The 23473-nt window shown below is 43.1% G+C and overlaps 1 protein-coding gene across 1 annotated transcript in view; it reads right to left on the reverse strand.

Annotated features, from left to right (window-relative positions):
- The window catches only part of EML6 (EMAP like 6), a 374873-nt gene extending 352486 nt beyond the window's left edge, over positions 1 to 22387 (reverse strand). The window contains exons 1-2 of the mRNA XM_039531367.1: positions 22085 to 22387; positions 19942 to 20623 (exon numbers count right to left, since the gene is read on the reverse strand). Coding sequence (XP_039387301.1) covers positions 19942 to 20138 — 197 coding nt within the window. The 5' untranslated portion in view covers positions 20139 to 20623; positions 22085 to 22387. The remainder of the gene's footprint in view (positions 1 to 19941; positions 20624 to 22084) is intronic.
- Positions 22388 to 23473: the final 1086 nt, after the last annotated feature.

Here is a 23473-nt window from a genome sequence, read left to right on the forward strand (position 1 = left end):
TTCGTTTGTTGGAGCGCAGCTCCGAAAGCCTAGACTCATCGCCCCACACACCGACCAGATCCAAGACTTCCCGGTCAGTCCATGCTGGGTCCCTCTTTCTATTCTGGGATTGCCTGGACTCCTCTGCTGGAGAGCTCTGCATCGTTGCCGGTGTGCTGCTGAGCTCGCCCCGATGTCCAACCAGGACATGAGATTCAAAGTGCCCAGACAGGAAAAGGAATTCAAATTTTCCCGGGTCGTTTCCTGTGTGGCTGGTCAGAGCATCCAAGCTCGGACTGCTGTCCAGAGCGTCAACAGAGTGGTGCAGTGTGGGATAGCTCCCGGAGCTACTAAGTTCGATTTGCATCCACACCTAGCCTAATTCGACATGGCCATGTCGAATTTAGCACTACTCCCCTCATCGGGGAGGAGTACAGAATTCGAACTAAAGAGCCCTCTATGTCGAATTAAATGGCTTCCTGGTGTGGACGGGTGCGCGGTTAATTCGAATTAACGCTGCTAAATTCGAATTAAAGTCCTAGTGTAGACCAGGCCACAGTTACAACGTCTTTTGACTCTTCTTCTTGGCTTTATTTCCATCAACACCCAGGATACAATTTTCAAAAGCACCTATGTGATTTAGTAGGCTTGAGTTTCATTAACTTTCAATGGGACTTACACTCCTCAGTGACTTAAGACATTTTATCACAGTAATTTATTTATTTTCCAAGAAAGCTACATTAAGATAATACATCTCATCTTAGAGGGTGCTCGCTGTTGGGCAGGGAAAGAATAGAAATCACAGTTATATCGAACAGGGAATTACTTGGCACTACAAACTCCAACAAAAGGGTATAACACTAATCAAAATAGAACAATGCTTTTCTAAAAGAAGAAACCTTAAATAAATTCAAAAACAGAAGGATTTGAAAAGACAAAGAGTGGAGTAGAAAGCATGACATGACAACAAAACAAGAATAGGTATATATAAGACAAACCTTACTCCTCCCTTGTGCACAAGCACTAAAGGAGGGGAAAGAGAAGACAGAATAGACATCCCACCAAATTGTCTACCACACCTGCAGAGGAACATCACAGGATTCCATCGTACAGCTTGCTGATGTTGTTTGAGTACAGTATTCCAAGAGCCCAAGGATGTGGTATATCAAATTGGCCCAGGCCCAGTCCCATGCACCTATATTGCCATCTGAAGCAGATTTAGGAAAGAGCACACACTTATCCTTTTTAAGAAGTAAGATTTGCTTCATGGCATGATTCCTCATGCTTTCCTTGAGCCATCCTGTCCTCCACCAGGAAGACACTCATATCTCCATTCTTTCTCACAGAATGGCTCAAAAGAATAAAAAAAATTGCATAACATTTTAAAAAACACCAATGCTCTATTTTCAAAAGTGGAAACCTTTTGTAAAGGTATTTAGATGCCTAAAGATACAGATAGGTGCCTAGTGGGAATTTCAAAACCACCTGACTGCCAATGAAGTCAAATGGGAATTAGGCACCTAAGAGCTTTTGAAAATTCAATAGAAGCCTATCTAAGCACTACCATATATGCTAGTGTATACATTGATCTGTTTACACAGATGTCATTTTTTTAAAAGAAGTTTTAGATGTAAATATGATTCACCTTGTACATTAATATGTACTTTAATAGTTTCTGAACATACCTTATCTTTCAAAACTTATGTATATCCAGTGATTAACCACTGCATAATGTTAATGTTTAAGACATTAACCAGATAAATAAATCCTTTACTTTTGTACAAATCACAGACAAGCCCAAACGGGAACTTTTTATTCAAATTTTGATGATTCAAATAAAATGGAACCTAGATGTAAACCACATATGATTTTGGTATTATAAGAGTAAAACTTCAGTGAAGTTTTGCAGAACCCAAATCTGTCCTCTATTTCAGAAGAGTCAACTGTAATTTGTATTAGTTCAATGTTCAGGCGCACAAAACTCATGCTGGATAAGACCTCAGTTGTGGCAGATGCATTCAGAGTAATACAGAACATGATATAGAAGAACAAGTGCATATGCTTACTGAAAAAACTAATACTCTCTAGAGAAAAATTATACAAGAAACTTGTGAAGATGCAGAAATACAAGCTGTGATACTGTATGGAATATGGGTGACCATTTATAATATTACCAATACTAGTTTTAAAAAATTGCAAATAATCTTATACAAGATATGCCATGCAAGGTATCATTACAAAAGTTATGATTTGCTAAATACGATAAGCTTGTTTATATGTATGTATCATCTTTGCATCATGAGTTATAAATATGTGTGGTATATTGATATTTCAAACTTGTGCCATGCATCTGGGTGACACTCCCGGACAGATTGGCATCAGCACTATCCAGGCTGCTTGATGGCCCATCCAGGGCAATCAGCTGTACTATGAATCCATCGAAAGAAACCAGGGGCTACACCTATGAGTCAACAGGACATGTAGGGACATGCCTATGGACAGGGGACTCCAAATACTTTTCCATGCCCATGTGCTGTGAGGCTGTGTTTGGGACAAAGGATGTACAAGCCACATGACAGAGAATATAAAAAGACAGCTACATCAGCTTAATTTTGTCTTTGATCCTGCTTCTCACCTCTAGAGGAATGTCTCTATGAACTGAAGCTTTCAACAAAGGACTGGTCCGAGCTTTGGCAGTATTCCAGAGGGACTCTACAAGCCAGCAAACTAACCAATGCCACTAAGAACCTGATATATGGACTCTAAAGTCATATGTATTGTGGCAAACCCAGGACAAATAGCTACCAAGGGAGGGGTAGTAATTAGTCCCAGAGGGGTTAAAAGGCCTCTCCCTATCCATTGAGGGGAGATAGCCATGGAGAAATTAGGTTCAGCTGGAATAGGGGTTACCAGGGAACTAATTAGGATCAGCTGGCCCCAATTGCTGGAGACCTTTTTAAACCCTCCCTGGCAGGGAAGCAGCGGGGGAGAGAGAGAAGCAGAGAAGCTGCCAGTGAGTAGGTGCAGCAAGACTATGAACTCTTCCAGTAAGGAAGACTGCACTCTGTCCCCAGAAGGGGAGAAAAAACAGCAAGGGACTGACTGAGAAAAGGATCAGCCAGACCCTGTGTGGCCGGGAAGGTCCTTGCTTTGCCCAAGCCTGTGTCTCCAAGGCAAAAAGGGACTGAGCCAGCTGAGGACAAGCAGGTACTTTGCCACACGTGGTGTCAAGAGTGGGATGTCATAGTGAGTGAGGCTCTGTGGCAAGCCACCTCAGGGCAAGGTAAAATCACAAAAAAAAAAAAAGATGGAGGACGTAGTGAAGGTGTTGATACAAGCCACTGTGGCTCAACAAGAGGCTACCAGAGTACAGATGGCAGCCCAGCAAGAGTCAGTACGTGTCCAACAGGAGACAAACCAGCTGCTGATGAGCCAGATGGCCCAAGATCGAGCCACTCTGAATGAAGTAGTGAACCAGTTGAAAGCCCTGACCATGCTGACGCACAGGGCCCAGGGGACCCGGCTGCTACAGGCGAGCAACTATATAGAAAATGACAACAGATGACGATATAGAGGCATATCTCCTTGCATTCGAGAGGACGGCCCTGCGGGAGGCCTGGCCCCAAGACCAGTGGGCAGGCCTCCTGGCTCCATTCCTGTGTGGGGAGGCCCAGAAAGCCTACTTTGACATGACCACAGAAGCAGCTATGGATTACCCCCAGCTGAAGGCGGAAATCTTGGCGAGGACAGGCGTGACGCCGGCCATAAGGGCCCAGCGCTTCCACGAGTGGAAGTACCGGGATGACAAAGCACCAAGGTCCCAGCTATTTGACTTGATACACCTCGCTCGGAAGTGGCTCCGCCCTGAGACCCATGGGCCAGAGAAGGTAGTGGAAATCCTGGTATTGGACAGGTACATGAGGGGGTTGCCGCCGGACATACGAAGGTGGGTCTGCCAAAATGATACCTCTTCTTATGATGAACCAGTTGCTCTCGTAGAGAGACACTTAGCAGCCCAAGAACTTTCTCGGACCACCGGGGAAGGAAGGCGCCAGAATCGGAGACCAGTCTCTGCGCCGAGGCCCTGGTTTGCCCTAGCACCAGGCCGGACAATGGAGGGGAGGAAGGAGGCGGAAGAGCAGCCGGCAGTCCCGGAGAGACTGGAGGACTGGGGGAGAAAGACTCGGGGGATAAATCCCAGCAGCCCAAAAAATAGGGGGCTGCCCTGAGCGGGATACCGATGTTATGCCTGTGGCGAACTGGGGCATATTGCTGCCCAATGCTCAAACCTAGGAGAGCCTATGCAATGTGAACTGGGAGATATAGGGGGACCATGCGATCTAATAAGTCGGGGTTGCGATGGTCCCTCATAGATACACTAGGCCCGTTAAGATGAACGGTATAGAGACCACAGCATTAATAGACTCGGGGAGTGCAATCACATTAGTCTCAGGGAAGCTGGTCAGGCCGGGCCAACTATCCCAGGCCAAACGCTCGGGAATATCCTGTGTGCATGGGATGTCAACTATTATCCGACCATCCCCGTAAGCATAGAAGTGCTCGGAAACCCCACTAAGTTGACAGTGGGAGTAGTTCCGAAACTCCCCTACCCTGTCTTATCGGACGAGACTTCCCGGGGTTTGATGGCCTACTCCCCGGGGACGAGGTAGAAGAAAATAATGATCCTGGAACCCAAGGTGTGGCCCAGATAGGTGACCCTCCCCCCGCCTTCCATGAGTTTATGATATGGGACTCAATTAATAAATAATTGAAGGAAGGTAATATAATTAATGCCAATCAATTTGCATTTCCGGAAAATAGATCCTGTCAAAATAACCTGATTTTTTTAATGCGATCACAAGTTTGATAAAAGGATTTGGTACTGCATGACATTTTGATAAAAAAAACTAGAAAGATATAAAATTAACATGACATACATAAAATGGATTAAAAGCGGTCTAGATACTAAAATCTCAAAATGTAACAGCAAACAGAGAATCATCATTGAAAAGGTGTGTATCTAGTGTGTTCCCACAGTGATCGGTTCTTGGCCCTATATTATTTAATATTTTTATTAATGACTTGGAAGAAAATGTAAAATTTTGCATAAAGTTTGGAGATATCACACAAATTGGGCAAGTGGTAAATAATAAAGAAGACAAGTCACTGATACAGGGCAATTTGGATCACTAGGTAAGATGGGCAAAAGCAAACAATATGTGTTTTAATATGGCTAAATGTAAATGTATACATCTAGGAACAAAGAATGTAGGCCACACTTACACAATGGGGAACTCTATCCTGGGAACCAGTGACTCTGAAGAAGATTTGGGGGTCGCAATGGATAATCATCTGAACACAAGCTCCCAGTGTGATGCTCTGGACAAAAGGCTAATGTGATGCTTGGATGCATAAAAGGAGAATCTTGAGAAAGAGTAGAGAGGTTACTTTATCTTTGTATCAGAGGGGTAGCCGTGTTAGTCTGGTTCTGTAGAAGCAGCAAAGAATCCTGTGGCACCTTATAGACTAACAGATGTTTTGCAGCATGAGCTTTCGTGGGTGAATACCCACTTCTTCGGATGCTTGCATCCGAAGAAGTGGGTATTCATCCACGAAAGCTCATGCTGCAAAACATCTGTTAGTCTATAAGGTGCCACAGGATTCTTTATCTTTGTACTTGGTACTGGTGCAATCATTGCTGGAATTCTGTATCAAGGTCTGGTGCTCACAATTCAAGAAGAATGTAGATAAATGGGAGGGGGTTCAGAGAAGAGCCATGATAATGATTAAAGAATTAGAAAACATGCCTATAGTGATAGACTCAAAGAACTAAATCTATTTAGCTTAACAAAAAGAAGGTACAGGGTGATTTGATTACACTCTGTAAGTACTTACATGGGGAATAAATAATAATGGGCTCTTAGACTAGCAAAGAAAGGTACAATATGATCCAATGGCTGGAAGTTGAAGCTAGACAAACTTAGACTGGAAATAAGGCATAAAGTTTTAATTGTGAGAGTAATTACCATTGGAACAGTTGTGGTGGATTCTCCATCACTGACTATTTTTAAACCAAGATTTGATGTTCTTCTAAAATATATACTTTAAGGATTATTTTGGTGAAGTTCTACACCCTACATTATATAGGTGGATAGACTAGATAATCACAATGGTCTTTTCTGGCCTTGGAATCTATTAATCCTTTCCCGGATGTTTCTCTCCTGATCACATCAATGAAAAATCTCCACATATAGGAGAGCAGAATGCCAGATGGCTCTGAGGGGAGAGTTCTGTATTATGTGTTTAACACTGCCAAATAGTTGCAGGGAGAGGTGAGAGTGTGACAGTAAATATCCTGGTGCGGTGTCAATAATGTCCCCCTTTCTGCCATCCAAATAGAGCAGATATGTTCTCAGTGATGTAACAAAGCTTCATGCAGAATTTCAAAAGGATTTCAAAAAGGCATAATTTTTTTGGTGGTGGTGGTTTTATAACACCAGAGAAGGTAATGTAGTTATTATTTTTCTATTTTTTTATTACAATTCGCTTTCGATCAATTCCCTCAACACTTAGGAGCAACAACATTATTTAGTTCAGGGCCAGGCAATGTTCCAAATTCTGTCTATAACAAGGTTCATTCTATATATAAAAATTTTAAACAACTTTAATGTGGATGCTGTTTAAATGCAAGAAGTAGTCAAACAAGGACTTGATCATGCAAAGTACTGAAATCACTTTAGCTCCCACTGAAGTAAATGAAGGATCAAGGCCCCATGTTTTCAAAGCAGGATGCCAGGGGTGTATCAACTTTGAAATCTGCACGTAAATAGGGATTAAACCTCTTTTTATGTATGTTTAACACTGTATCCACCTCACACTTAATTAAACAGTTATAAACATTTTAACTGGGCCTTTCAGACATCTTATTAGTCTGACTTCTGTTTATTTTTTTAATCTTTCTAACAAAAAATTCCTGATTTTTGAGATTTGAAAACATTAATTTCTAGACTATAGCAAAATCTATTATATTGGTGATGTTTACAGTGTATTAATCATGTTAATTTTGATAATGAACATTGTTAGATATAACCATTTCTATTTACACTGATGTCTGTTTTATAATTTTGTCAGATTAATACATTGTTTGTGTTATATATTTTACATTATGATGTGTAACTGATTTGCATGACTTTCAAAACGATGGTTTGTACAACATATTTTGCAAGACAAGTTGATAGAGACAGCATTCATCAAAAGGACTGTCATATAGTTTGGACAGTTACACAATTCCACACTTCACTGCCTAAGCTTTAAGCAAGCATCTACTCCTAAAGTTTGTCTCCTGAACCTTGAGAAGTCCACAGGAAGGGAGATGCTCTCCTAGGTCTACAGGAAAATAATCTCTTCTGGCATTACCTAAATTGTGTAACATGGGAGCTCTTCTATTGGCCCTCCTGGAGACCTTAACAAACCCCTTTGCTCACAGATCCCCTGACTCCTGAATAGTATCCCATCTGTAAAATATAAGCACATAAGCTTTATATGCACACATTTTATACACAAATTTATACACACAACATTATAGACTACTAAAACTTAAGTCAAAGATTTTTTTTTTAAATTGATGCTTAAAATAGGGCTCCTAAATCTATAATTAGGCATCCAAGTGGACTGATTTTCAAAAAGTGTTAAGCACCCAGCAGCGTCCAATTTAGTCTGGGGGATGGGACAGAAGGTGTTTGCATAAGACCTAAAGGAGGGGACAGAGACTGGCTGAGGGTTTCAAGTGTGGAGCTGGCTATGGAACAGGGAAACTGGGAAGCCACTGAAGCAATTATGTCTGCTCTGTTTAAAACTTTACACTTCCAGCAGAGTGGAAGTGGCATTCATGCTTTAGCTTTTCAGGATGCCAGGCTCCTACAGTTTCATACTGAAAGCTCTGAGTAGCAGATGGAGCTCTTGCACAATTGAGAATCAGGCCTATCTCCTCAATCTCGTGCTGTTATCATCACTTGTGAACACTGCTCACTGGCAACTGACCAATCCACAGATAGTGATATCCAACAACTGGCAACACTTATTATTGCAGCAACTAACTTAAGTTGTGAAGGAAGACTTGCTTTCTTTGAATAACACAACCAAGCACAAAAATATTTTTGATTCTTTAAAGTTATTTTGATCACTATCACAGATTCCTCTGAGGAAATTATCCTCTATTACAACTGAAGGAGCCATGTAATTGATGGGGAAAGATACTGGACACAGTATTCTTGCGACAAATGATGAGTTCCAGATGTGCAATTTTTTCATTGAGTCATCTATCAGCAGGCTTTGTGAACAAATAAATTGAAATGTGATGAGGTCATGACTACAGCACTTAAAACTGTCCACTACATTTAAACAAAAGCACTGAACCATCAGCAGTTTTTGTGTTTCTTAGAAGACATCAAGAATGAATATACCGATCTTGATTTGAATATGTCTGTTGGCACAATAAAGGACACATTTAGGTCTCTAAAAGCATATGAAACATTAAATGGTCAAAATATACATATTATGGGGAGGAACAGGAAAACCTTGGAAGCAGTAATGTCAACAAAGACCAAGTAGATGATAGTGGACAAAAATTTGGAAGGGATTTGCAATGCCATATGGCTTTCCTAAATAAAATAAAATAAGCCGATGTGATTTGGATACATATACAAAAGCATCATGTCATAATGCATCTAGGATAGTTCAGGCAGTTCTGTATACCACATTACCAGACAGACATTCACCAATTGAAATATCAGGAAAACACAATAATAAAATTAGGAGGATGGAGGGATTGATTTATGAGAAAGAGTAAAGAGGCTAATATATTTAACTTGACTAAGCAACAAATAAGGGACAATGTGATAACAGTCTACAAATATTTGAAGGGGGAAAAGATCAAAGAGAAAAAGAAATTATGTACAGTAATACAAGTGATAACTAGATAGAATGGGATAAAATGAAGAAAGGGAAAACTTAGGCCTAATATTAGAAAATATTCCCTAACTGTGAGATGTATTAGGCTGAGTCTTAGGGTGACGGTGGAAGCTTTATCTGTTGAGGCTTAAAACTAGATGGGACAAATCAATAGAAATATACTTTGGATAATAGTCTTATAGCAGAGTATGGACTGTGTGATGGAGGTAGATAAAAGCCCTGCACTGGAACAGGGTAAGGAGCTAAAGCCAGCCTGCCTGCCTTCAGAAAACAGAAAAATGAATAATACAGTTTAGTTTTCTAATATACTAATAATGACAAAAGCACAACTAATTTTCTTCTGACTTTACTGCCCTAGAAAGACAATCCTCTTCTTTAGGACTGATGTAGCTGAAAGAGAATGCTGAAGAAATAGTCTTTCAACAGCTTAAAAATTTCCTTTCAACCTAACATTTCATTGCAAACTAAATACTTTGTGTAACAATGTTATTAATAATAAAGAAAATGTTACAAGTTTTTAAAAAGCAGTGACAGGCAAAGTGCAAACATCCAAATAAATCACTGAAACATATATAAACAGAATTCAGTCCAGTCCATTTTTGAGTTTAAAGGTCATGTTTTCAAAAAACAAAAACTACATAACCAAAAACAATGCTCAATTGATCCAGCCAAAGGAAAAAAATGTAATTTTGAACACTATCACTTCTTTTGTCTAGTATTGATATTGCCTCATTTGATATGTATTTTACTGAAACATAGGTGGGATCTTTATCCTGGTTCTGTCTCCTTTAGGGTGGGCAATGGACCAGAGCTGCTTAAAGGGGCTCTAAAGCCCAGGTTGTAGCTGGCAGAGTCTCTGGGCACAGACACCGAGGAAGAAAGCCATAAATTTGTCTTCTGAGAAGGGCCTCATCACAAGCTCCAGTGTAAAGGTAAATGGGGGCTGAAAGGGTGTGTGCATGGCATGGGCTGTGGAGATTCAGGGCAGCGATGCAGCCTGTATGGCAGCCTGGGGAGGCTGATATACCTTAGACAGGGATTCATGGTAAAATTATGCTGGGGGCCTCTCCAGGCCACAGAGTGGCTCAGGATTGGGATGGAACAAAGGTCACCTGAGCTACTTTGACCGCCTTTCTTCGAGCTGAGAGTTGTGTTGAGAACTCTTAGCAGAGCATCTCATCCCTAGTCCACAACACAGGTTTATGGAATTGTTTGAAATCATTACACCTACTGCTGGGGTGGTCAAACATTTTGGCCTGAGGACCACATGGAAATTGTATGGTGGGCCATGAATGCTCACAAAATTGTGAGTGGGGTGTGGGAGGGGGTGAGGACTCCGTCTGGGGGTGTGGGCTCTGGGGTGGGGCCAGAAATGAGGAGTTTAGGGTGTGGGAAGGGGTGTGTGTGAGGGCTCTGGGGGGAGCTGGAGATGAGGGCTTTGGGGTACAAGAAGAGGCTCTGGGCTGAGACCGAGGGGTTCGGAGGGCAGGAGAAGGATCAGGGATGGGGCAGGCTGTTGGGGCATGGGTGGGGGGAGGGCTATGGCTGGGGGTGAGGCTAGAGATGAGGTGCTTGGGGTACAAGAGGGGGTTCTGGGCTGGGATCGAGGCGTTACAAGGGTGGGAAGGGGATCAGGGCTGTGGCAGTGGATCGGGGCACAGGGCGGGCTCAGGGGTGCAGGCTTTGGATGGCACTTACCACAAGCAGCTCCTGGAAGCATGTCCCCCTCCCCCCACCAGCTCCGAGGCACGGCCAGGTGGCTCTGCACGCTGTCCCGTCCACAGGCGCCGCCCCTGCAGCTCCCATTGGTCATGGTTCCTGGCCAATAGGAGCTTCAGGGGTGGTGCCTGTGGACGGGGCAGCACGCAGAGCTGCCTGGCCACTCCTCCATGTAGGAGCCGGAGAAGGGTCATGCCAGCTGCTTCCTGGGAGCCATGCAGAGCAGGGCAAGCCCCCGACCCTGCTCCCCGGCTGGAGCCCTGGAGCGGAGTAAACCCCCAACCCCATTCCCCAGCGGGAACTCAGGGCCAGATTAAATGGTCTCACAGGCCGGATGTGGCCTGTGGACCATAGCTTGCCCACCCCTGACCCAGTGTATAGAATAGCCAGGCAAATTGTTTCAGCCTTGCCTGAAGATTGTTTTAAAATAATTCTTTCAGCACAGTGCTCATTTAGACAGCCTTATTAAAGGCCAAACATAATGCCCTTTTACATAATTGAAAGAGAAATAATTATATCCCCAATTAAGACCCTACCCATAATGAGATCAGCATAGGGCTAGATTAAGCCAGGGGCATTATAGGCCCACATCTAGGATCCGATCTGCTGGACTCATGTGATTACATTAGAAACAAAAAAAAAGGTTTTAAGTTTCTAGCCCTCATGGTAAAAAAAAAAACTTGGGGAAAGAGTGTTGTGGAGGCACAAGAAACAGCTGCTGCTGCGTTTAGTTCCATAAGTCTAGATGATCCAGGACTGTGGACCCACTTGAGCAGTAGCCTGAGGGACTTTCTTGTACTGCATGGGCCACAGCAAGTGAAAAACTTCATGTTCCCCAAAGACAATGAAAATAGAAGTTTCCATCCAACACATTGCTAGTGTGAAATCCCCAATGCTGACAAAGTGGAGAGGCCATGGCTTATATACTCAAAAACCCAGAATGCTGCATACTGTTTTTGTTGCAAACTCTTCTAATCTCATATTCCAGCCACATTTGGTTCTACGGGAACAAAGGACTGGAAAAATCTGGCTAGAAATCTGGCATGCCATGAGAAGGCAGCAAGTCACCAGAAAGCATTCCATAGGTGGAAAGAGCTTGAGATGAGACTAAGGTTAAAGGCCACCATAGATGATCAGCATCAAGAGAAGATTGCATCAGAGTCTCTTTACTTGCAAAATGTTCTGAAAAGGCTCATTGCCATTGTGAGAACGCTTGCTACCCAAAACCTAGCACTGCGTAGCATTTCAGATCAGCTGCGTGCGCCAAACAATCAAAACTTCCTAAAATTGTGGAGCTGATGGCTGAGTTTGATGCTGTACTCCAGGAGCATCTAAGAAGAGTCACCACCCAAGAAATGTACACACACCACTACCTTGGAAAAACAATTCAAAATGAGATCATACAGTTACTGGCAACAAAAGTCAAACAGAAGATTGTGGCAGATCTGAAGTCAGAAAGATATTACTCTTATTCTGGACTGCACACCTGACATACGGAACAAATTTTAACATGTGACCTTTTCACTATAGAAAAAATTGTCTTTTCACTAGTACACAAATTACTCTGTGCATGCAGTTCACATTCATTGAACTTGGTGGTCAGTGATGCAGCATCAGCTTCTAGTGAGGCTGCTGAAGTTTTTTAATGTAATTCAAAGCATCTATGTATTTTTCTCTGCATCAACTCATTGATGGCAAATTTGAAGCAACATCTGGGAACATCCTCTCTGACACTGAAATCACTGAGTGCCATGCGATGGGAAAGTCAAGTGGAGGCGATAAAGCCTAACAAACACCAAATTGGGAAGATAGATGATGCCATAGTTGCCATTATGGGGGATAATGCTATGACAGGAACTGTTCGTGGGAGAACAGTGGCAGAGGGAAATGGAATCACCAGAAACATACATAACTTCAAATTTATGTGTGGCTTACTGTTGTGGCATGACATACTGTTTGAAATAAATGTTGTAAGCAAGAGACTCCAGGGTGTTGACCTTGATATATTTGGAACAATGGAACAACTGGACAAAGCAAAGTCATGGCTACAGTCTTAGCGGTCAGATGAGGGATTTCAAAATATTCTGAAGAGTGCACAGAAGTTGGCAGAGGAACTTCACACTGAAGCTATTTTCCCACCCATTCAAGAATACAAGATTCACCGAAGAAGAAGACATTTTGATTACGAGTCACGAGATAATCCCATAAGAGACTCTAAACAACAATTCAAAGTTGAATTCTTTAACCAGGTGCTAGATTGTGCAATACAGTCAGTTGAAGAACGTTTAATGTAGCTCAAGAAACACAGCAGTATACTTGGGCTGTTGTATGATATTCCAAAATTCCTCACTATATCTGAAGAAGACCTACACCAGCAATGCAGGGCACTAGAGACAGTGTTGACACATGATGATATGAACGATATTGATGCAAGTGATTTAGGTGATGAACTGAAAGCCCTTTCAAGATACATTTCAGCAGGATCAACTCCAAAGGTTGTTCTGGAATATATGTGCATAAATAAGATGGCCACCGTCTTTCCAAATGCTTTTGTTGCTCCGCACATATTTCTAAAACTTCCTGTAACAGTTGCCAGTGGAGAACACAGCTTCTCCAAGCTGAAGTTAATAAAGACACATCTATGCTCCACAATGACACAGGAGAGGCTGGTCGGCCTTGCAACCATCTCAACAGAGCATGAACTGGCCCTGACTGTGGACCTTCAGGAAGCAGTTCAAATCTTTGCAACCAAGAAGGCACGGAAAGCATCACTTTGATTATTCAAACAAATAAAAATGCCAGTGTTTACTATGCAGACAAGAAAAGTTACATTTGCTGTTCAGGCATCTGAAAGTTAAATGTTACTTAAAATTTTTGAACAAAGCATTTTAAGTTGTTAGTTCGCCTTTATTGGGGTAGGTAGCAGAGCAGTACCATGAGAGGAGTAGAACAGGAAGAAGGCAGAATTGAGAGCTTTCAAAGTTTTGGCCAAAGCGAGGGGGCATGGGCTCCCTGCCTCAGGTAACAGTTTTTCCACATCCTTCTTGTAGTGTGGAGCCCAAAACTGGACACAGTACTCCAGATGAGGCCTCACCAATGTCGAATAGAGGGGAATGATTTGCTGGCAATGCCTCACTTATACAGCCCAAAATGCTGTTAGCCTTCTTGGCAACAAGGGCACACTGTCGACTTATATCCAGCTTCTTGTCCACTGTAACCCATAGGTCCTTTTCTGCAGAACTGCTGCCTAGCCATTCGGTCCCTAGTCTGTAGCAGTTCATGGGATTTTTCCATCCTAAATCCAGGACTCTGCACTTGTCCTTGTTGAACCTCATCAGATTTCTTTTGGCCCAATCCTCTAATTTGTCTAGGTCCCTCTGTATCCTATCCCTACCTTCCAGCGTATCTACCACTCCTCCAAGTTTAGTGTCATCTGCAAACTTGCTGAGGGTGCAGTCAACGCCATCCTCCAGATCATTAATGAAGATACTGAACACAACTAGCCCCAGGACCGACCCTTGGAGCACTCCGCTTGATACCGACTGCCAACTAGACGTGGAGCCATTGATCACTACCCATTGAGCCTGACGATATAGCCAGCTTTCTAGTCCATTCATCCAGCCCATACTTCTTTAACTTGCTGGCAAGAATACTGTGGGAGACCGTATCAAAAGCTTTGATAAAGTCAAGGAATAACACATCCACTGCTTTCCCCTCATTCACAGAGCCAGTTATCTGATCATAGAAGGCAATTAGGTTAGTCAGGCATGACTTGCCCTTGGTGAATCCATGCTGACTGTTCCTGATCACTTTCCTCTCCTCGAAGTGCTTCAAAATTGATTCCTTGAGGACCTGCTCCATGATTTTTCCAGGGACTGAGGTGAGGCTGACTGGCCTGTAGTTCCCCAGATCCTCTTTCTTCCCTTTTTTAAAGATGGGCACTACATTAGCCTTTTTCCAGTCATCTGGGACCTCCCCCAATCGCCATGAGTTTTTAAAGATAATGGCCAATGGCTCTGCAATCACATCCGCCAACTCCTTTAGCATCCTCGGATGCAGAGCATCTGGCCTCATGGACTTGTGCTCGTCCAGCTTTTCTAAATAGTCCCAAACCACTTCTTTCTCCACAGAGGGCTGGTCACCTCCTCCCCATGCTGTGCTGCCCAATGCAGATATCTAGGAGCTGACCTTGTTCATGAAGACAGAGGTAAAAAAAGCATTGAGTACATTAGCTTTTTCCACATCCTCTGTCACTAGGTTGCCTCCCTCATTCAGTAAGGGGCCCACACTTTCCTTGACTTTCTTCTTGTTGCTAACATACCTGAAGAAACCCTTCTTGTTACTCTTAACATCTCTTGCTAGCTGCAACTCCAAGTGTGATTTGGCCTTCCTGATTTCACTGCTGCATGCCTGAGCAATATTGTTATACTCCTCCCTGGAGATTGTTCCAGAGTTGTTCTGACAAATCCCACATTATTATTAAGTTGCAGTCTCTCTCACATAAAGAACATGGTTTGTTACCAAAGGTTAGCAGGTTGGCTTTCTAGTTAATATCCGGAGGCACAGACTACTATAATAAAACTATAGTAAATGTGGTGTGATTTGTGGTTTCCTGCCTCACAGCTGATTTATTTTTTCCCCAGATTGAATACAAATGTAGTCTTGTAGATGTATAACATTATATTATTTAGGTATTCAACAGATCAGTCAAGGCAAACACAGTTACGATTCATACTGTGTTTTAAGAACTGCAGAAACAACAAAAACAATGTGATTTATAAAAATCTCTCATAACTTCAAAGCTGTTAGGAAACTGTTAAATACTATAGAAATTCTTGGAAATGTAGTTTAGATCTAGAAATCCAAAAATTCTGACTATGTTGCTGCCAAAGTTTCAGAAGATCGTATTTTGTTGTGGAACATAAACTATGAGATGAGAGACAATGGAGTTACTCTAGAGATGAATTTGACCAATTAGAACCCAAAATGTTAAGTATCTGTGTTTACAGACTAACTATGCTAACATCTGTTAGTCTTTAAGGTGCCACAGGACTTTTTGTTGCTTTCTACAGATCCAAACTAACATGGCTATCCCTCTGATACTATGCAATTTCAGACACTGCACCAATTTAAAAAATAATCAAATTATCAATTGCATTTTAAAAAGTATACAGAAAAAAAATCTAAACTGATTAAATTTATATTTTAACTATTTCCCATGGTAAACTTCTTTTTGGTATGCACAGGTTGCAAAAAGATTGCAGAAATTTACTATTCTGGCCATCCTCAGACTAAAGTAGGAGAGACACTGTGGCCTAAGGGTACAGCACTAAATTGGGACTCTGGACACTTGGGTTCTATTCCTGGGTCTATCACTGGCCTACTAAGGGTACGTCCAGACTACCCGCCAAATCGGCGGGTAGCGATCAATTTTGCGGGGATCGATATATCGCGTCTGATCTAGACGCGATATATCGATCCCCGAACGCGCTCCCGTTGACTCCGGAACTCCACCGGAGCGAGTGACAGTAGCGGAGTCGACGGGGGAGCCGTGGACGTTGATCCCGAGCGGTGAGGACGGGAGGTAAGTCAGGATAAGATACTTCGACTTCAGCTACGGTATTCCCGTAGCTGAAGTTGCGTATCTTACCTCGACACTGCCCCCCAGTGTGGACCAGGCCTAAGTAACAATTCAATTAAAAGTAGAATGCCAGCAATGCCTCTCTGCCATGTACATTGGCCAAACCGCACAGTCTCTGCGCAAAAGAATAAACGGACACAAATCTGACATCAGGAATTATAACATTCAAAAATCAGTAGGAGAACACTTCAATCTCCCTGGTCATTCAATAACAGACTTAAAAGTGGCAATTCTTCAACATAAAAAACTTCAAAAACAGACTCCAACGTGAAACTGCAGAACTGGAATTAATTTGCAAACTGGACACCATCAAATTAGGCCTGAATAAAGACTGGGAGTGGATGAGTCATTACAAAACCTAATTTCCCCCTACTGTTACTCACACCTTCTTGTCAACTGGGCCACTCTCATTACCACTACAAAAGTGATTTTTCCTCTGTTGGTATTCTACTGTTAATTGAATTGTCTCATTAGATTAACCCCCCACTTGGTAAGGCAACTCACATCTTTTCATGTACTATATGATATATACCTGCTACTGTATTTTCCACTCCATGCATCTGATGAAGTGGGTTCTAGCCCACGAAAGCTTATGCCCAAATAAATCTGTTAGTCTCTAAGGTGCCCAAGGACTCCTCGTTCTTTTTATAATTAAAGAGGCTCTTGTTTAACTTAGCCCAGTGTTTCCCAAACTTGGGATGCCGCTTGTGTAGGGAAAGCCCCTAGCGGGCCGGGACGGTTTGTTTACCTGCCATGTCCTCAGGTCCAGCTGATCGCGGCTCCCACTGGCCGCGGTTCACCACTTCAGGCCAATGGGAGCTGCTGGAAGTGGCGGTCAGTACGTCCCTCAGCCCAAGCCGCTTCCAGCAGCCCCCATTGGCCTGGAGCAGCAAAGCGTGGCCAGTGGGAGCCACGATCCGTCAGACCTGTGGATGTGGCAGGTAAACAAACCGGCCTGGCCCGCCAGGGGCTTTCCCTACACAAGTGGCATCCCAAGTTTGGGAAACACTGACTTAGCCAAAAATGAACTGTATCCATTGCATGATGTTGGCACAAAGCCAGAAAAAGACAATGAATTTCACTATAGAAAAATATTCATGCCCATGACTTTGGTAAACACTGCAAAGTGGGATGGTAACTCCCACTCTCTATGAATGTTTTTATAGGGTTCATCAACTCTCATAAAAACAGTACGTCCCTGAAAGCTTTCGCTACAAATGGAGCAAATATGAACCTATGGAAGCAGAAAAAACACACATTCCAAGGCCTTCATATTGATTTTGTAGAAGTTTCCAAAGTATAAAGTTTCATTTAAAAAAAAATGTTACAAATCCCTTTAGTTACAATGAACTTTCATATTGCAAATTTGTGCACTGTTGTCATGAGTCTGGACATAGAAAAAGTAAAACAATTTCACTAATGGAAATACTGGAGAACTATTCCCCATTCATCTCAATAAGATGTTGGCTCTGATGCCTAACTGTGACAATTTAAATGTTAGCATTTATTACGCACTTCACTGCTTATCATACCAGTAAGCATCCAGCTCAAAAGTGGTTATATTGGATGCTGTGCCTGAATTCTCTATTAATGAGAATCACAAAACGTACCAAAGAAATAAAGGTATCAAGTATTACAAATGCAAAAAAAAAATATTCCATCATAATATTCTCAGCAGAGGGATTCTCAGCAGACTTGTCTTTTCCTAAGCCCCACATCACAGCAACCTTCCTTGGCCATGAGGAGATACATGGAACTTTTATTTGGACCCCACTGATGCTGCTATTTACTTGGCAACAGAGCACTCCTTTTGAGCAATGCACAATACTCCTGCCACCTCCAGGAGTGGAACATGCTGACTCAGCAGAATTCTCAGCCCTAACAGCTCAGGAATTGAACTGTAGTTTCAAATCCCAGCATATTACGCTAACCACAGGGCTAGTCCTCAAACAGCTTTTTTATTTAAATAACTGATTTGCATACTACTATCCTTTAAAATTAAAATAAAACTGAACGCCTACATAGCCTTCCCCTGTTTTATCATCAAAATTTAGTACTTATGTGGTGTGCTGGAAACAATCCTTTGAAATGTTCCATAAATGACCAGACATACAATTTGTACAATAGTAATCACCAGGACACTATTTCCTTAGCAGATGGAAATGCAACAAAATCAAAGCTTTGAATGAGTGTATTAAAATAAAACTCATATATACATTGCTAAATATGGACCTTGATGTATTATACTTTCTAGCTTCTAAGGAATAAAATAAATCACCAGTCATATAAAAGGGAGGTAGCAGGCATTTAATGAAGTACCATGGGTGCATTTAAAAAGTTCCTTCTGGTTTTAGAAGTAGTAGAATTTCAAGAAATGAAATTTAAATAAAGAATGCCGCATGGATTGGTAATACCTATAAAACCAAAATTAACTTTGTAAATGCACCCAATGAAAGGAGGGAGGTAAATGAGCCAACTAACGTGTGTGTGATAGTGAAAGACATCATGTTGTATAAGGTAGATGGATTTCTGTAAGCTATGACTCTAGTATGGTTATCTGATAATTGTAGTATTTGCATATTCAGTGGCAAAACCCAGATGGACACTCACACATTCAATTGCTGGATATGTGTTTTCTGCAGCACTGTTGCACCATGATTCATGAATCCCAGATTATTCTGCTTGAATAGGAGAAGTTTCATCTATACTAAATTTAGGTGGTAAAAAAGTGGTAGGTAGCCAACAGTTAGCTGGTTTCAGTACTCCATGCAGCTTTTTTTATACTGGGGTCCAGATTTCTCTGGTGGAATAGTAGAAGCAAAACTTGTTCTGTTTTGTTGATACAATTTCTGTGTTTGTGAACAAAATTTGGCAGGATCCAGCTGAACACAGAAACTGAATCCAAGTTTTTGCAATGCTAGAGCACATCTTAAGGTACAGCAGGGGTGGCGAAACACATTCTCTATATAGACAGTAGAATTTGAGAGACTGGGGTGAAAATTTGTCTTAATCCAGGATTCAGGTATTGAATCTGGATTTTTGTGGTTCTGTTGCAACAGAATGCACTGGCACACAATTTTTTTTCCTGGGGCATGAGCAGCTAAACTTGTTCTTTGTTTAAGTGGAATTGGCAGGGTGGGAACCAAAAATTGGTTGGATTCAGGTGCCAGATTGAGGCATTTGTGATATTGTTGAACTGGGATGTCTGGAGTCCAGATTTTATTGCTGTAAGAATAGCATCTACACCATATTCTCTATTTAGACATTATAATTAAGGGACTGTGGACCAAAAATTGGCAGGGGTTTTGCAGTAAAGTTGTTGCACTAAAATTTTTTTTATTGTTGTGGTGGTGGTTTTTTTTGTTTTGTTTATTTGTTTGTGGTGCTGTAGGAGAGGCTAAACTTGTTTTCTATTCTGAGTTACAATTTGGGGGCTTCCCTACAAAAAAAGATCAACAGGATCCAGACAGATCCAAATTTCACCCAAACCTTTGATGAGAACCTGTGCTTCTCCCTAAAATTACAGAAACATGCTCTGAGGTGAGTAGAGGAGGAGGTACTTACTAGCTCTCCTCTCCCCACCCCTCCCTATTAACCCCACCACACCAACTGTCTGCCCCCCCCCCCCTTACCTGATAATATCATCGTTGTGTCCCAAGAAGAATTTCTGGGTGTGCTCTCTGGTGTTATAAATCACCCCGACTCCAGCCACGAAGTAAACCACCTCCTTGCCTGCCGTGTAGTACAGGTTGTTGCGGCACTGGTGACCCCTGTACCCGTAAACCCATTCCAGACGGAGCTGGCATCTAGGAGCTGTCCGATCCGCCATGATAACCAACCCCCACTCCCACAGGCACACACAAAACCTAGTGCCGCCCTCCCTTTTCCCCCCTTAAAATGTTTCCCTCTTTTATCAATTCCTGCCTAACTGCTGAATCTTCAGGTGCACTTTCCAACGCTGATTTTAATCAGAAAACACATTCACGGACCAACTCTGCTTCTGCTGCTGCTGCTGTTGCTGCCGCGGCTGCTTCTGTTGTGCTGCCACCATAATCTTCTGTTGCCCGAGACAAGCAGCTGCTGCCTCACCGCTGCTTTGCAGCCCAGATAACTTCTGGGGGGAGGAAGGGGGATAATGCTCATACACGTAAAGTACTACACGGGTCTTTTCTTTCCAAAGGCAAAGTAACTTCTGTATGTCACCACCACCTGCAGAAAAGTCCTGGCTGTGTCTCCGCTAATGCACTTTCTTGTCTTCCTGCAAAAAGGCTTTCTGGATTTTTTCCTTTTAAAATTTATGTCAGTAGATTTAAACTGAAAAGGAAAAAGGAAAAATAAGTATATTTAAAATGTAAAATAAACGTGTACTTAAAATGCAAAGTGCAAAGGGTTTTCCAGCAATAAATCTGAATTTAATCTGTCAGTTCTAAGCGCGTTATACGGAAGTCTTCTAAGCTTTTCCACCATGATCCATTTGCAATTGTCAATCTGCATACAGGGTAATGTTGAAGAGAAACAGAATGAACATAATACACCCAAACAGGATGACCTCTTCCCCGCTCCGTCCCAAAAATAGCTGTCTCGGAGTCTAAAACAACAATTTAATTCAAACACTGTCCATTTTGCAACCACCAAAACATTTCAATTTACCGTCACAAGACAGCATTTTTTTTTAAATGTTTACTATCATGTATTGGAATAACATTTTTTCCCTGCGCCAACACACACTTTCATGACTTCCTTTTCCTTACCCTAAAGTCGGAATTAATTTTTAGTTCTTATCCGTTCTGCGTGGTTTCTCCACATCCTTTGTAACATTCACCTCAAACCACTCATTCACCAAAAAAAACAGTCACAAACGTCAGAGAGAGATTTCTGAATCAGAGAAGAAGAAAAGCAAAGACTCATGCAGATAACACTGTTCAGTACTAGATGGAAGGAAGGTAGGAATAAGCTAACCAGCAAAAGGTTAAACCATGCTCTAACCATATTCATTATCCTCCATTTAACCTTATATTAACGAACTAAACCAGAGAGTATTGATATCGGGTAATATAAACTGTACCTCACAACCACAGTAGCACTCCCCAGTGGTACCTCCCCCCGACACATAAGTAATATTCCCCAGATAATACATAACCTACTATCTATGAAGCCACACTGAAAGCAATACGACCCTTAGGGTAAAATCTGGCATCACACACAAAGATATACTCCACACAAGAAATATAATCCGGCAGCACACTCAAAACAATAGTCCATGGTGGTGATATAACCCGGCGCTGTCCCCCAGAGCAACACTCCACAGAGGGGACTGGACTGGGGAGCTTTAAACTTCATGTCACACGCTGAGCAATATTCCCCATAGAAGTAAAACGGGGCATCATCCTGCACAGGAGGTAATCTGATACGAATACCCCCAGCCAGAGAAATTTTCCCACAGGGATGAACGGATACGAACACTCACAGCCAGAGCAATGATCTCCTTGGAGGGGGGGGGGGGTATAACGCAGGGCACCGTGCCCGATAGGGGCAAGCGGATACTAACCCCACAGCCAGAGCAACGATCCTCTCTGTCTGTGTGTGGAGGCACCGTGCCCCAACCAGGGGAGCGAGCGGATATTAACCCCACAGCCAAAGCAATACTCCTCTGTGTGTGGGGAGGAGGTATAACACAGGGGACCGTGCCCCACTAGGAGGTGGTAACGGAAGGATGTGACCTGACACCAAAGCCCATAGCCAAAGCAGCGTGCCCCAGCAGTCGCTATCTATCACCTGGCAGCAGCGCTCTTCCCTGCAGCCTGGTCCGTGTGCTCCGGAGCCCTGAGGCGAGTGGCAGCGGAGGCGAGTGCAGCTCGCCCAGGCAGCGCCGGGAGGAGAATGGCACTCCCTTGGCTGGCTGGCTGGCGTCCCCTCCTTCCCCCTCCCGGGGCTCAGTCTCCAGCGCACACGGCCAGGCATGTTTCCTAGGCAGCCCTGGCGCCTCATTCAACGTGGGCGGGAAGGTTAGTGAGTTGTCGTAACCGGCTTTGGAGAATCGGGGAGGTTCGCTTGGAAACCCCGACTCCCACAGCTAAGACTGCTGCTCACAGAACCGGCTTGGCGGCTTCCCAAAGTGGATCATGGGGATTGGAGTTTTATCCGTGCCTTTGAGTCGCCTCGCCCGGCAAGGGAGAGTCCGTGAGCGCCTACAAGTCCCAAGATGCAACGCGGCAGGGACCTCGCCCTGTGCCCCCGCTGTTGCTGTGGCGCTGGCTATGCGGCTTGGTGGTTTTGGGTTGTGGCTGCATCTGACAGAAACTGCGGATGAGGGGAAACAAATGAGCTGCGGAGCAATGGCCAAGGTGAGGGAGTGTCCTGACGTTCCGGACACCCTGTCTGTGCTATTGTACACGCACGGTCTCTCCATCCTCCCTCCCGTCCTGTCAAGCTCTCCGCCCTCTATTGCCTCAGCCTTTGGGTGCGCCAGTCCCCTCCCCACATCCCCTCACTCCTACCTTTCTCCTCCCTCCCCCACAGTGGGAACCGTCTTTGCTTACACCAGGGCTGGATTTCACCCTCCTCTTTCGCTATTTAACTAAATTTTCCTTGGCTGCCTTCCACCCCTGCTCCATTCTGTTTAAAGACCTGCCTATTGAGCTATTTCCAATGGAAATATTACTAGGTTTGCCAACCTCAAGCCTTCAAACACAGCTACCCAGGCTGCCAGGCACCCTGAAAGCCTGAGATTGGCTGGCAAATCATGAGGTTTTAAAAAATAAAAACTTGGGGCCCTTTTATTTGCCTTCTGGGGTTTGTCCCTTTAGTGTCCATGTTTCTAGCTTTTCTCTGCAACAAGGGCTAGAAACATCCATTTTTAAAATTAAAGCTGAGAATCTCACAAATTTAAAGGATTCCAGGAGCAGGGGCTATACATAAAACACCAGATATGAGACTCTCCCAATCCAGTGTGCTATACTATGCTGCATCCCTAGAGAGAAGGAGGTAATAGCACAAAAGTACTTACCTTCATATGCAGTAAGAGTGCCCTAGATCCCTAAAGTGTTCATCCAAGGTTTTTAATTTGATTTTTGGTATTACAAAGGTTGTTACTATTTGACCCCTTGGTGGTGCTTTTGGGAATTGTGCTTTAGCAGAATTTTGAAAGTCAACACAGGGTCCAGA

Source organism: Mauremys reevesii, linkage group 3, assembly GCF_016161935.1.
Source record: "Mauremys reevesii isolate NIE-2019 linkage group 3, ASM1616193v1, whole genome shotgun sequence".
Taxonomy (NCBI): domain Eukaryota; kingdom Metazoa; phylum Chordata; order Testudines; family Geoemydidae; genus Mauremys; species Mauremys reevesii.